At 33.4% G+C, this 15,746-nt stretch overlaps 1 protein-coding gene across 1 annotated transcript; it reads right to left on the reverse strand.

The window, feature by feature from the left end:
- Window positions 1-1,993: 1,993 nt before the first annotated feature.
- Window positions 1,994-13,956, reverse strand: LOC123696867 (organic cation transporter protein-like). Its single transcript, XM_045643247.1, has 7 exons — window positions 13,737-13,956; window positions 7,959-8,160; window positions 6,375-6,475; window positions 5,558-5,712; window positions 4,801-5,427; window positions 4,344-4,525; window positions 1,994-2,756 (listed from the first exon to the last, which is right to left on the reverse strand). Exons 1-7 carry the CDS (start codon window positions 13,895-13,897, stop codon window positions 2,577-2,579), a joined length of 1,608 nt encoding a protein of 535 aa, XP_045499203.1. The 5' UTR covers window positions 13,898-13,956; the 3' UTR covers window positions 1,994-2,576.
- Window positions 13,957-15,746: the final 1,790 nt, after the last annotated feature.

Below are 15,746 nucleotides of genomic sequence, written 5' to 3' on the forward strand. Positions count from 1 at the left end.
TCAAGATACTAGAATACGTTCACAGGAAGTACCCTGTTAGTTTTGATTCCCCCACGAATGTCGAATATTGAGAAAATTGGCAACATATACCTACGCCTGTATCTTTTGATTGAGTTACTTTATTAGTTTTATTTTTTCACAGCTTTAAGGGAGCATATATTTGAATATTCAATAACTATAAATTTCAGCTTGATACCTCCAAGAATTCCTGAAAATAATGGTCTTGAAGGACAGACAGACTGACGACTGACAACGAAGTGATCCTATAAGGGTTTCCTCTCTCCCTAATGAGGTTCAGAGCCCTGAACGTATTTCTGCTTTATACAGTAGATCAGTGTAATAAGTAATTTGCTATACATTTCCGATTATAAATTGTATTATTCACAGAAATAAAACAAGAAACTCTTATAACAATCATATTTATTATCTTAACATTATCCATGCGTCATAATAGATACATTAAATAACAATTATTGACATTAAAATCTACAATTACTAAATAGTGACATGGTTTTCTCAATTTGAGAAGGATTTAAATTAAAATATATTAATTTGAAACAATATTTACATATAATTGAACATATCCATGATCCATAGATGGGACATGTCCAAATGTTACTGGACTTTCTTCAGAATTATTCAAGGTACTTTTTAAGCTGATTTCTTTGCTTATTCGGAACGCATTGAATCATTAGGCATCCATTTACTTACATCAGTAATTTAATTAATTATTCTCTCTCTCTCTCTCTAAGTGGCAATACATATACAGGGTGTCCCACTATCGGTATACTAAGCGCGAAGAGACTTGTAGTCTTGCATACACTGATCACGTAAGAAACACTTACACAACAAAATTACGCCAAAAAAATGTTTACGTACTCAACGTATACAAAACTATAACCTCCATTGAGCTTAGAATACCGATGGTGGGACACCCTGTATAAACATTAATCACATCTAGCTATCAGGAGTTTGTTCACAACTCATTCTTGACGAATGATGATGCCCTCTTGGCCAACATTTATTGTCTTAATCTTGAGCATGGTGCATGCCCTAACTAGACTTTATTACCCTTTAATAAATATCTTCAAGAAACGAGAGTTCTGAATTTTGATCTTTCTCTTAAGCAAACGAAAAACTGCGTAAGTTTTACATAAATAATACAAAACAATGTGTTTAGTGTTGATACAATTATTGTATTTAAATGCGTTAAATATTCTACAATAACTAAACGCTAAAATAAACAATATGTTCTTAATTACAATAGGCATGACGACAGTATCCATAAATTATCGTATTAGTGTTTTTAAGGGAAAATATATAGTAAATTAATTAAGTATAGTGACTTAAAAATCTTAAAAACATTAAGATTAATGAGATTATCAATAAAATAAAACATTGAAATTCTGCAGTTGGCCATTTTGACTAAAACACGCGTGACGTCACGCTTAAGTAAACAACTCACGTCAGATGTATTTTGTTGTTAAGAATATGTTGAGAATACGCATTTTTATTTATTTTCTATTGTTTCACGTATGCTTTATCGACTCAGAACAGAAATATAATTGCGAATTCACGAATACGTGGTTTCGGGGTTCTTCGCGCCAACTTTTACAATCATTTCTTATTATTTTCTCGCTTGAAATAATTACTAACACATTTTTGAGAATTATTTTTATGTGGATTCACACTGCAATACTGCACACCACATATAAACTTTGAAATTCGTTTCTATAACACATATTAAATAAATATTTTTTTAATTTTCTTCGCAATGCGTACAAATAATTACGTATTTACTAAATCGTGACGTCACGTCTACGCCATGACACCTGCGAGCTGTTTTGGCACAGTTAATAAATATTTTTTGAAAAATGGCTTTTATCTCCGTTAAATTTAAGTATATTACCGAAATATAGGGTTTTTCTTGTATAGTAAACGTATACACACATTATGGAAGAGGATTTCAAAATCTTTCGTCATGCCTATTATGTATCTAGTTATGCACTAATTCATAAAGTAAGGTCTTGCGAGGTCGTGTGCATGGGTTTTCTTCATAATTCATATTATACCTAACTAAAGCTATGGTAAATCTACTTTCAAATTATTTAGGGAACCATGTTTACAAGAAATTGCCATGATCGAACACGCATTGATAATATGATACATTGTTAATCTCAAGATTTACTTTTCCAAGGCCATTTCTGACAGGATATTTTGTTTTTCAGTTTTACCCCAACGTAGCCCGAATTATATAGTAGCCTGTTATATATTTCAAGCATTTATTTAACGTTTCAGCGCCAGTTTTTCATATCCAGTTTGTTTTAAAACTTTCTTCTTCTTTTTTGGCGCAGCAAAATCTTTCTTTCATACATTCTCACATAGGCACGAAGTAGACTCATATCCTACTTCATTAACACCGAAAACTTCATATTCCATATTACGATATTTTCCTATGAGCTAAAGTCACAGAAAATATTTGACCTGACCACTTTCTACAGCTTTGCCAAAAGGCAATATTTATACAAGTCCAGCTTAGCATAAGCACTATATTTAGCTATAAACCCAAACTATCACTAATCCACTATAATGTCAGTAGTTTTCTTAGATCTTGGCGCAACAGCAATCCCTTCAGCCTGCTTCACTGTATCTGGTAGTTGGATGTGCAGCGTCTCCGGTGTGAGCAGCATGAGGAGACCAGCGATTGCCGCCATTATACCAAATAAGAGATACGGCAGAGACTCCATGTACGCCATCTGAAAGGAAATGGAACAAATTAAGTAACAGCACATAGTATTTTCGCTCATAATTCAGATTATCATGACGCAGCGTGTACAAATACGATCTATCATTTTCTACTCCCCATTTCGCAGTTTATCCTCTTATTGTCGTGGTAAAAGTAGTATTTATTTACCTACTGATTTCACTTATTATACAAATTACATAATTATGAGATGACTATTATTTTTAACCGACTTCAAAAAAAAGGAGGAGGTTATCAATTCGGCCGGTATGTTTTTTTTTTTTTAATGTATGTACACCGATTACTCCGAGGTTTCTGAACCGATTTACGTGATTCTTTTTTTGTTCGATGCGGGATGTCGATGTCGAATTGGTCCCATAAAAATTTTATTCGGATAGGCCCAGTAGTTTTTATTTTATGAGCATTTTTGTCTGTATTTGTATGTTGCAAGTGCAAGTTTGAAGTCGGTTGTTTTTAACGCAGTTATTGACTTGTTTTCCTAAGTTGTAGATATACCTCATAATATATTATATTGGGATAAACTAGGCAATTTAGATTTATAGACTATAGAATTAGCTAGAACTAGCAATATAATCGATTAACCTAAAACCTTTACGGGTCATAAATTAATCAAACTGAATTTAAATCTACCAGATTAAAAGATAATTAGTTTAATATTTCTATCAAATAAGATTTACTACTTGGCACGTGCTTATAATAAAATGATTGCTACGATAACGAAAGCTAAATACGCAAAAATGCAAGATAATTAATACTTTATCTTATAAGACATATTATAGCGAACTGAAGCTACAGTTACTAAAAGATTAATATATGAGATATTATTACGAAATGCACGATAACTGCGCCTATTACTAAATAACTAAAAACAAAACATAACAACAACAAAATTATCCAGATATGGTCAAACCTACACTTCTGTAAAACACTTTAAAATACAAATCAACATTTCCCAAACTTCCAAGCTTGAAAACTACAGAGAACTACATTCAATATCATATGCACTTACTACCAAACCTCTACAAACACCCAAAAATCTACATGACAATGTGAATACACGCGTCAAACCAGTAGTGGAGTGAGAGGCGCACAGGTCGAACCAAGGCGACCGATTGCAGAACACACGCTCATCATAGAATGTCTTGCTTGCGTTGGGAACAGCTCGATTGTGTAAATGTAGATGGACGCGAACACCATACTGATGGAGCACTTGCCGACCATCGTGAGACAAGTTGTCATAGTGCCTGGAGGTGTTATTTGTTAATGCTTGTCTAGGGATTGTTATAGATGGTTGTTTTTGCAGATTTACGATTTGTGTAAATGGCATATCTTGATGACGTTATGACGTAATGACGACGACAATAGGTGTATTATGTATGTTCTTTATAAAATAGAAGATCAGGTAATATACAATATTTGTTTCTAAATGAATCCTGAATAAATCTTAAAATGGCATCGCCAATGATGTTTAAAGCTACTTAGCCTATAATAATTTCAGAAAGTCGAAAGATAATCTTCAAAATTACTTCGATATTAAAGTAGCCGATGTTGAAAATTTCATAATAAAACAAATACAAACCAATAGAGGAGTCTGCGGTGCAATCACTTGACCGATTCTCCCGGCCATGGAACACAGAGCTACCAGCGAGTGACGAACGGACGTGGGGTATAGCTCTGAGGTGTAAATGTAGATGCTACTGAATGCCATACTGATAGATAACTTGCCCAGCAAGTTCAAACACGTTTGCAGCCACTGCAAATCTGAAAAGTTACGCTAAGGTCTACATAACTGCATATGACTACCGACTAATCTACTTCTAAAGGCTAATTTTCGTGTTTCAGCTACCTTAGTACATGACTATAATAATTAATCTAAGGTATGCATCCAAATTCGCATAATACCAATTAATCCGATACTATGTTAATTCATTATGAGATTACATGATGACTTTGTACTAATTTCAATGAAATGCAGATAAAAATTTAAGATATACCTACATGTTACAACTGTACGATACAAGGTAAATATAACTTACGTGTGGGAATGAAGGGTAAACCAAAGAGTGATAAACCGCACACAAAGAATGAAGTCATAATGGATGCTTTGCGTCCGAAGCGGTCCAACGTTAACACGCTTAAACAGTATCCAGGTATTTCCACTAACGCGGTAAGAATATAGTTCACGTAGCTATTACCACCGAGAGACACTGAGTTTATAGACAGCCCGTAGTAAATAAACGTCACAGTGATCCACCAAAATGCACATATAAATAGTCTGGATATTAACACTCGCGATCTCAACACTTGCAACACGAGAGATTCTTTATTCTGCTCCACAGACGTGTCTTCCAATTGTGTTGTCTCGTCCGTTAATTGTTTGATGGTCTCCGGCGACAACTTTCTCTTGTTTATTTCTGCAGCTTTGAAAATGATCTTTGCCGCTTCCTTCTGCCTGCCCTTGCTGAGCAGCCACCGAACACTCTCTTCTATTACGAAGCAGTATAGTATAAAAATGAATGAAGGTGCGTAAATGATCCTGGTTAGCGTCCTCCACTCGGGAACTGCCCACGCGACCAGCGCCACGAGCGCCTGACCGAGAGCGAACGTGCAGGATATAATGTTACCACCAAGCACCCTGCGATTTATGCCGACCATTTCCAACGCTGAAAAAACGTTAACAGATTGTTTAATTTCATGTAATAACTAAGTTAAATTTATACTAACAAAATTGGTCTTACAAGTTAAGCAACAAAAATCACTAGTCAGTAAAACAGGTATCAAGCAGTTTATTACCTAGAATAAAACCAGAGCTGTAGACACCGGAGCCCACAATCGCTTCAAGCAGCTCGAAGATGATATACATGACGTAGGACGTAGAGAAGGAGCGGATGACCCCCATGATGGCTGGAGCAACCGCCGTTAGGATGAAGGCGACGCGACGCCCGAAACTGAAATATTGAAAAATATTTGTTGACAAAATATTGAATTTAGGTCAGACAGTATTGAATTGAGGAATAGTATCGCTAATAGAAAATCTACATAGATCTTCTATTTTTACCAGCAGCTACATAGCTGCTGGTAAAAATATGGGTTGAGGATAATGATGACATGGAAAATTTAATGAAACTAGTAAAAATGATCAATAAGAGACTTACGAAGATATTATATTTAACTTCTTATTATTTAAAGGGCATCATACAAAGTTTTTATAAGTTCTACGGTAGTTACTCTTTTTTTCGAAAACAGACGTTTTTCAACGGAAACAATTAAAGCAAGTGTTGAGACATTTATAGCTTACCTCAACTAGATTCTACAAGAAGGAATGATATGGTCATTGCAAGAAAAAAAATAATTGTATATTGCTTGAATGAGGTCTACTAACCAACCTTTGGGAAATATGTATCCTGATTATGAATATGAAGTTTCTTATAAATGCAATGGACAAATAAAGATTACTTCAGCCAAATCGAAAAGAAGTAAATTACCTAACACTTGAAAATTTGTAAGTATAAAATTCCGTAAGGTGTCCACATTGAGAATTCTATAGTAAAATCAAATAAGTCATTAAAAATATTTTTATTTAAAGTAAAATCGGATAATTGACACAAACCTATCAGATATGTAGGCAGTGAGAGGCAGCGCGAAGAAGATACCAGCGCTGTGGATCGTGCCTACCAGAGTGCGCTTCCACTCCTCGCAGGCCAGGTCGAACTGAAAGCATAGAATAGCAAATAAAAGCTCTTATTCAACAATTTAAAACTGATTGATTCGATCAGTGATACTTATATTCTAGGAGGTAGCAACGTTGACAAGTGAGCATTTTAGTATAGTTGGTTCTTTGATATGCTGTTCCTCTTGCTATTTCGGTTACAGTCCGGGCTGTCTGGCTGGCCGCAGTGGTTGCGTTTATTAGTGCGCATCTTATCTGCACAGGAAAATATCCTTAATTTAAAGTCATTTTTTAACGCGTAATTTTTAATCGTTTGCCTTTAGATAGATCCATTAGACATACATTTTTTATTGCAAGACGTTTTTTTCGTTGTTAAATAGGTGCCAGACGCAATTTTTATTTCAAAATAATTAAAATATCATCGAAATAAGTGAAATTCCATCAACATGAGTCCCAGTGAAGGATAAGTAATCACTGTGTTACTTATACTATATATAATATTCATTTTACTATTTACAGTTTTTTTGCAACAATCTACCATATCGCCTCCTTTTTCCCAACGAACCTCAAATAGGACGTTAATGTAAACTTGATAAAAACCAAATATCATCAAGAAATTAAAGACTTTTTAACGGATTTTAAACGCGATTTATTCTTTGTATTATTTTCTCAAGTCTTTAATTTCAAAATGTATAATACTCGCGTAAAATCAAACACTATAAAATACAAATATCATCAAATTCATATTTATACCCAAAAGTGTAATAAATATGAAACCATCTATTAAAAATATTACATAGTTTACTAATTATTCAATATAAGTATTAAAAAAGGATAATATAATATAAATAATAAAGTTATTACTTACCTTTTAAGCGGACTCATGTTGATGTAATTTCACTTATTTCGATGACATTTTAGTTATTTTGAAATAAAAATTGCGTATGGCACCTATTTTACAACGAAAAAAACGTCTTGCAATAAAAAAATTATGTCTGATGGATCTATCTAAAGGCAAAAGATTAAAAATTACGCGTTAAAAAATGACTTTAAATTAAGGATATTTTCCTGTGCAGATAAGATGCGCACTAATAAACGCAACCACTGCGGCCAGCCAGACAGCCCGGACTCTAACCGAAATAGCAAGAGAAACAGTATATCAAAAACCCAACTATACTAAAATGACTTTTTTCAAACGTTGCTAGCTCTCGTACTATTATAACATCGCTTTCATTCTCTAGATGCTGATGAAGAAGTTAACAGAGCAAATATCAATTTAGCAACAAAGTTTTAAAATGTCAAAAATAAAATTGTTCCATATTAATTATCGACGCATTTAACATCACGATACAGAACAATATTTTTATCATAATACATAATTAATTCACAAGATAAAATAATTACTTAATGGAAGGTTTTTGAACTTAACTTTTTGTCAGAACTTTTAAATAACCTAGCTTTCTTCTACCAATGAATCTGTTACTTCAATTACCTAATAAATATTTGAACTAAAATTCAACTCACAGTAGCAACAATAGTGTTATTATGTTCATATATCCAGCTATCACACCGTTCGGTGTCCGTGGGGTGAAAAGCGTCGGGGGTGCAGCTGCCCCCCACGGTGACGTACCGCTCGCATCGACCCCCGCCGTCGGGGAGCGCAAAGCCCCCCCACCCGTTTGTGTCGAACTTTGGGGGGGACGACTCGCATACCGGTACCCTACATCTGTAATAAACAAATATATACGTTGTAAGATAAAAATTGAAAGATATCTTTGAAAAAGGCTCATAGATTATGTTTTAAAAATAAAATGACGTGTGGCACTCGGGGACTGCCCCGGTAAATTTATTGCATAGCATGCCTTCAAGCCACACCGCCGCCCGTCGGAGTGGGGAGCGTGAGGTTTTTCGTTACGGAATTTCTCGATTCGGTCCCCGCGCTCAAGGCCCGAGATAGAAGCTATGCAATAGCTTAAAAACTTTTGAGATGGCATAAAATGTAAATAGAGTAAGATTATAGTTTATAATACATGGAATTTTTTGCCAAAAGTTCAATTGTGTGGTCGCTTCAGGGTTGCAAAAACATAAAAGTATTAACTAGGTATGACAAGCACCGAAAAAAGATAATTTTAAGGAATCTTTTAATTTCCTTGCATCGGCACAATTGTGTATTTAAACAATAAATAGGAACCGGAAGCATAAATAAATTAGGAGTGACGCACAGACATCCAAAAACTACTCCATCCATATTAGCAAAAAGGATAACCATCATTAAAGTATTCATATCACGTCTGAAGGAAACAGCTTCTGTGCCAAGGGCGAGCTAGTTGCTCTGATTGACTTATTTATCTCCATTCAAAAGCCACTTAGGATTCCCGTGCAAGTAGTCGTTGCAAGTAATAAGGTCCATTTACAATTGTAATAATAAGTAGTTACTTGCGACAAATTTTCGGTCTTAGATTTAATAGGAGATGAAGCAACTGCGTAGAACACTTGTAGTACCACATTGTATAGCAAGTACCTACACAGTTGGTATGCGTGGTAAGGTGGTTTCATCCATTTTTTAGTAGATAGAGTGATTCAAGAGGAAGGATTAGTATATAATTTACCTATTAGGTTTTAGACAAAGTGGGCGAAGCCGCGGGCGGTAGTTAGGTATAAATAAAGTTATTTAGGTATAAATGAGGGTTACTGTAGAGTCTCCATAGGATTTCTTAAACCCGACAAAGGAATGATAACAAATTACAATAGATCATTTTCACAACTTCTTATGAATATTCTAATGTAAAATATTTTGGAATATTTTACTACGAATTTATATTTTTTGGTTTTTATGGCATTCAAATGCTTTATAAATATAAATTTATAAAGGATAGAAAAAATTCGATCACGAGGCGGGACTTGAACCCGCATCCTTCGCGCCATTCCGGGGCGGATGCCTAACCAACTCAGCCACTCGTGACCCGCCTGAGCAATCGAATTTAAATAATATAAATTTATATATATTTTACTACCTCAGTCATAAGCTCGTTCAAACGATCTTTCCTAATTATATTTAAACCAAACATTTAGAAAAAATAAACCTCTCTTGATTGCGCCATTCCAATCAGATTATACAATACTAGCTGCTCCCCGCGGTTTCATCCCCGTGGCTCCACTCCTGATGGTCGTACCTCGATAAATGGGCTATCTAATACCGAAAGAATTTTTCAAATCGGATCAGCAGTTCCTGAGATTAGCGCGTTCAAACAAACAAACAAACAAACTCTTCAGCTTTATAATATTAGTATAGATATTAGATAGTATAGATTTGTAGACGAACTACATATTATCAATCATTACTCCCCTACTATACTACTATCAACACGTTCTACAGTAGCGTGTTTAATAAATAATTACGTATACATAATCTACATAATCCTGTCGATAACATGTCCAATATCGTTGGTCCATCTACTTCGATGTAATCACCATACTGACATGTATATCATCAGTACTAATACCGCCATAAATTAAATACCTAATAATGTCCAAACTTCATTAGATCGTGGTGGGATTATCGCTTATTTTTCCACGTGAATAACAACCAATTTCGCGTGGCGTCATTGTTATTTAATATAGTACTTATGGTATTAGTTGTATCGACACAAGTAAAATTAGTGATTTTGTAAGTCCTCCGAGCCCCGATGTAAATACGTATGTGTTGACTGAAATATTCACCGTAGCATTGTACTACGAGGTGCAATATAATATTTAATAATATTATGCTCTAATAAAAAAATTACACTAAAATCAATATACGATCGTAAATATATTATTTACTGGTTACTGAAATAAGCAATAAAATCTATATAGCAATGGTAATTTAAATAAATTAGTGATTAGTTTGTTAGTTTTTCTCTCTGTTTACGTTTTTTAATCTGAAATCCTTTATTTTCATAGATAAGTAAAGAAAAGTCAATCTACTTATTTATTTATTTATTTATTTATTAAGGTTTACCAGAAATTGTTACACAAATTGACAAATATACATAAAATTAAACTTAAAGCTAAGTGTACAATTTTAGATAGGTAAACACCACATTCACGAATGAAATTTAGACATTGAAAGTTAAAACAACTTTATACATAAAAAAAACTACTAATACATTTAAATACAATACAAAAAAATCTAATATGTTTTACAAAAAAAAAACAAATCTAATATGTTTTTTGATGAACCAGAATCTTAAATTTACTTAGACTAAGGGAAAATATATCAATATCTTTAGAATATTTGTTGTAAAGTCTACAGAGTCTGGGAATCGGAGAGCAGGAACCAATAAGGACAGTCAAACTTACATATTATTCTTTTCAATACCTCGGTATTATAAATTTGCCCTTAGGTACCTATTATAAAATACATATCTTTATCTACAAAGAGATACATAGGTACACTCTTAGTATAGTTGATACATAAATAAATACGTATAGTTATCTATGTATCATACAAACTTATGTATATTTAATCTCCATCCATACCCAGGAACTTTAAAAACATAACCCTCCTTCTGGTGAAGTCGGATAAAGTATAATTACTTACCTAATGTGAAATAATTTATTCAAATGGAACAGATTTCACGCTCAGTCAACTGCAACATCGATGAATGAAGTTCCTCATCAATTAATTTTTAATGAATGTAAAAAACCTGGGAATAGCGCGACGGTAGTGTAAACAATCAATTATATAGACATAAGAATGAAACGAATTGTTACCTAAATCTTTGACTTTTATTGAACAAAAAACAATTAAACAGGCTCCTAAGAGATTTTTGAAGTGAAACTTCTATAACGGGGTTGGAAAAAAATTTAGTGTGACATTTTTCCGTTACGCGCCATCTTTTTCTTATCCCTATCACGCGTGATTCGACGTATTTCTGTAAAGTTGCATAATATAGTAAATTATTTTTTGATAAATAAGGTCATAAAGAAGTTTCACTTCTTACGTATGTACACGCACACATTTTTTTTATCAGAAAATATGTAAATCAAATATTTTATAAATAATTATTAGATTATTAAATCCTACTAATAAGTATTATAAATGCGAAAGTTTGTGAGGTTGTGTGTGTGTGTGTTTGTTATTCTTTCACGTAAATTCTACTGAAGGAATTTCAATGAAATTTAGCACACATATAGAGGGTAACTTGGATTAACACATAGGATAGGTTTTATCCCGGAAATCCCACGGAGACGGGAACTATGCGGGCTTTTTTTTTGAAAACGCGGGCGAAGCCGCGGGCGGAATGCTAGTCTACTTGGAAAGAAAAATCTTGTTGATGCTAGTCTTGTGTGATAATAGGTAATCAGTGTAACTATCGAATCTTAAAAAAATATAAACATTATATCTCACTGATACTACCCAAATATTCGAAAATATATTCTACGTGTAAATCACTACATCGCATCACTACTACATAGTATAAAACAAAGTCGCTTTCTCTATGTCCCTTTGTTAAAACTACGCAACGGATTTTGATGCAGTTTTTTTATAGATAGAGTGATTTAAGAGGAAGGTTTTTGTATATATGTAATTTATTAGGTTTCAGACAAAGCGGGCGAAGCCGTGGGCGGTAAGCTAGTACCTAATATATAAAAATGAAACCCGTTTCGCGTTGTCACGGCATCACGTGTGAACGGCTGAACCGATTTCGATAATTCTTTTTTTTATGTTTGTGGAAGTACAAGGACGGTTCTTATGTAGAGAAAGCGTAAATATGTACCACAGGCGAAGCCGGGGCGGACCGCTAGTCATAAATAAACACGAAATTTTACTCACACAATTTTAGGTAAAATTTCCTCAAATCAATTCAAAACCGATGATTACATTTTTGCAATAATTTAGATAATTTCATCATATCAATATATTATTGATAATTGAAAATTATAAATAACATCTTCGTAAGATAAAAAGTACAATTTTCAAACTAAAAAAAAAGTTTTTACTTCTCGTATGATTCAATTTTAGTTTATATAAATTGTGCCCCGCGGTTTCTGTTGGTCTTAACGTGATGATATACCTACAGCCTACAGCCCATAGCCTTCCTCGATAAATGGGCTATCTAACACTTGGACAGACCCATATATATTTTTCAAATATAAATACGCTTCCAAAAAATACGATTTATATTGTAAAATTCTAAAAAGAAATAATTACATAAATGAAATGTTATTATTTCCTACAAATTATTATTTACAAAAATACAGACTGAATAAATACCTTAATAATTATAATACCCGAAATTTTGCAACAATGCAATAATTGGTACACGCTTAAATAATATCAATTCCTATTGTATTATTAAAATTTAAAACTATCTGTGCATCGCAGTTTTACCCGCATAGCACCGCTCTTGTTGGTCTTAGGGTGATGATATATAGCCTATAACCTTCCTCGATAAATGGGCTATCCAATAGCGAAATAATTTTTCAAATCAGACCAGTAGTTCCCAAGATAAGCGCGTTCAAACAAACAAACTCTTCAGCTTTATAATATTAGTATAGATTTAAGGCTTACTCGCTCAATTCTCAGCCAATCTACAAAATTGCTGGTGGTACCTAGTACTATTAATTTATTTTATTTACTTACTATGTATTAGGCATAATTATCAGCGGCCCCTTGCAAACAAACCTTTATTTAGAATTTATATTTAACTATTGCCCGTTTGTATATCGATACAATTTGGCTAATTTTATAAATGGTAATATTGAACTGATAGCAAACTACAATCGGAATAATTACATCGTATTATCGATGATTATTCACATCGTCCATTGTTGATAAATTTAATCGATGTTATCATATTGCTCTTTCATTTTGGGCATTATTTATATTAAATCCGATTACGGATTTAATTTACAGATATTATTAAATATCTGTAAATTAAATACGAATTAATTTATGTTATATTTTCCATTTCTAACTAAGTACTTATACTCTTTGAATAATCATAAGTTTTTTCCCGCAAAAAAAAAATCCGCACAAAAATAGAAGAATATGTTATTGTCCGATTAATATTTAATATTATAAATAAATATAAAAATTAAGCCTATTCATGAAAAATTAACAAAATTTGTCAAATAAATAATTTGATAACGCAGTATTAAAAAAATATTGTTTAGGTTGATTAACTGAACTTATATTTTATCATCATCGTAATAAACTACAATTCTATACATACTTAAATATTCCTTCACATTACATCAAAGAGTTACAAACACACAAAAATACCCACAAACACAAACAATACATTAAAATCCTACCTGTACTCCAAGTTTCCCGCTGCAAAAATGTACTGACTGCTGTACACTGCACTAAACGCGATCGGTATCAAAATGAAGCAGTAATTCCGTATCTGGTACCAGCCGAACTGGCCCAGCTCAAGCAGAATCGAGTCCAAATTCAACACGTCCTTTTTAGACATTTTGTACGCAAATTCAACCCTACAGTGGACACATAGCGCGCGCGACTGCCGCCTCACGTCTGCCCCGATAGCGGTTTAGACGCTAGGCTATACTCGAGATTGCTCAAACATCCGATAATTAGACTCGATGAGAAAATTGTCACGTGTTGAGTGTAAGGATTAGCATAATTTGATGTTTTTTTTTCTTTTTTATGTGTTGTGGTGTGTGGGTAACGTGCTTCTGATACGGGGCAAAAGGTTAGGTGTCTAGCTGGGTGTTATGCACGGTTACACTTGTAAATTCAAAATAAACAGTATTTCGCATACAAAATTTATATTAGTTTTTTTTGTGCTATAATACCTCACTTTATAATGTATGTATACGTTATAAAACACGGGTAACTAATAAATATTGTTCGTGCTATCGAAATGAAACAATTCAAACATACCCAACTAGCAAATATTGTCATCATAAGCTTATAAGCCACCAAAAATAATTTATTATTATCGATGATCTAACTTCACTTTAGTTTTGAGAAAATAGGTAAATAATTAACAATCCGTAGGTACCTGCTATTGAATAAATTGATTTTTTTAATTTTGCTGTGCTCGAAATGGTAAAGGAAAATATCGGGACGCGCACGTCCAAGAATGAAAAGTTCGACGACATGGGAAATCTGACAACGCGCACTTGGCCAGAGTCCTTGCAATGAGACGGGACCTGTATGGGCATCATATGCCTGATGATGATAATAATAAATAATATGATGAGACTATTTGACATCGTAAAATAACAGGACATATTATTACTAAAGAACTGTAGGTACCTTATGGAAAAAGTACATAGGTTTACTCGATTGAAGCAGAATTATAGATACTTAAATTAATATTAGTTATTATTAATATATCTTAGGTATACTTTTACTAATAGCTTCCATAAACATAATGTAGGTACCTATACAGTTTTCAGTTGGTTAATAATACTAAAATACTGCGTAGATAATTAGGCTTGCTTCGAATTCCACAAATCGTGATAAAATAAATAAATTTCACGGTTGATGCGATGGATTATGATAAAAGGGCACTTTGATTAATTGTATTATAATGAATTTGTGATATATTGTTGACTATTATGTTTTCAAGCCGAAAATGTGTGTTCGTATTAGTAACTTTTCAATTTTGTAAAATGATCCATGATTTTCCATATTATTTTTGATAAATTTTGTAAACTTATATAATATAACTAGCTGTGCCCTCCGGTATTACTCGCAGTGCAACACTCCTATTGGTCTTAGCGTGATGATATATTATAGCCTTCCTCGATAAATGGGCTATCTAAAACCGAAATAATTTTTCAAATCGGACCAGTAGTTCCTGAGATTAGCGCGTTCAAACAAACAAACTATTCAGCTTTATAATATTAAGTATAGATGAAATAATAACCCTAACCTAATAAACTTAGCCACGCCAATTCGAGAAAAACAGCAGCATTCACTATTTACACATACTTAAAGAAGCGAGTTGCATTTTGGGTGCAAGATTAGGTACCTACGTGGGTACCAATACATTATTATATTTGTACCTAAAACATGCAGGTCAATGATATCAATTATTCTGTGCCTCCAGTGAATAAGGGAGTAAGACGAGTTATTCCCTTTGGTTTTTATTGCACCATTGGATTCAGCTCGTCAAAATACACAACATATCAAAAGGTCATATCTCTAGCTGCATCCTAACCCAGTTTTTCGAATGACCCAAACGGTATAAGTAGGGTGTGATAAACGGTATAAGTTACCTTATCCATCATTTTAGGCAATCGCAAAGGAACTATTCGTCTCGAGTCAAAATAACCCACGAACACAAAGACATA

This window comes from Colias croceus, chromosome 13 (genome assembly GCF_905220415.1).
Source record: "Colias croceus chromosome 13, ilColCroc2.1".
Taxonomy (NCBI): Eukaryota; Metazoa; Arthropoda; class Insecta; order Lepidoptera; family Pieridae; genus Colias; species Colias croceus.

What these genes read in the sequence shown, in the direction of transcription:
- LOC123696867 (XM_045643247.1), bottom strand. Translation starts at nt 13,897, where the DNA reads ATGTCTAAAAAGGACGTGTTGAATTTGGACTCGATTCTGCTTGAGCTG. An exon ending in TTTACCCTTCATTCCCACAC is followed by an intron (nt 4,526 to 4,800) that starts GTAAGTTATATT and finishes GTAACTTTTCAG; the next exon opens with ATTTGCAGTGGCTGCAAACG. An exon ending in CACCGCAGACTCCTCTATTG is followed by an intron (nt 2,757 to 4,343) that starts GTTTGTATTTGT and finishes ATTTCCTTTCAG; the next exon opens with ATGGCGTACATGGAGTCTCT.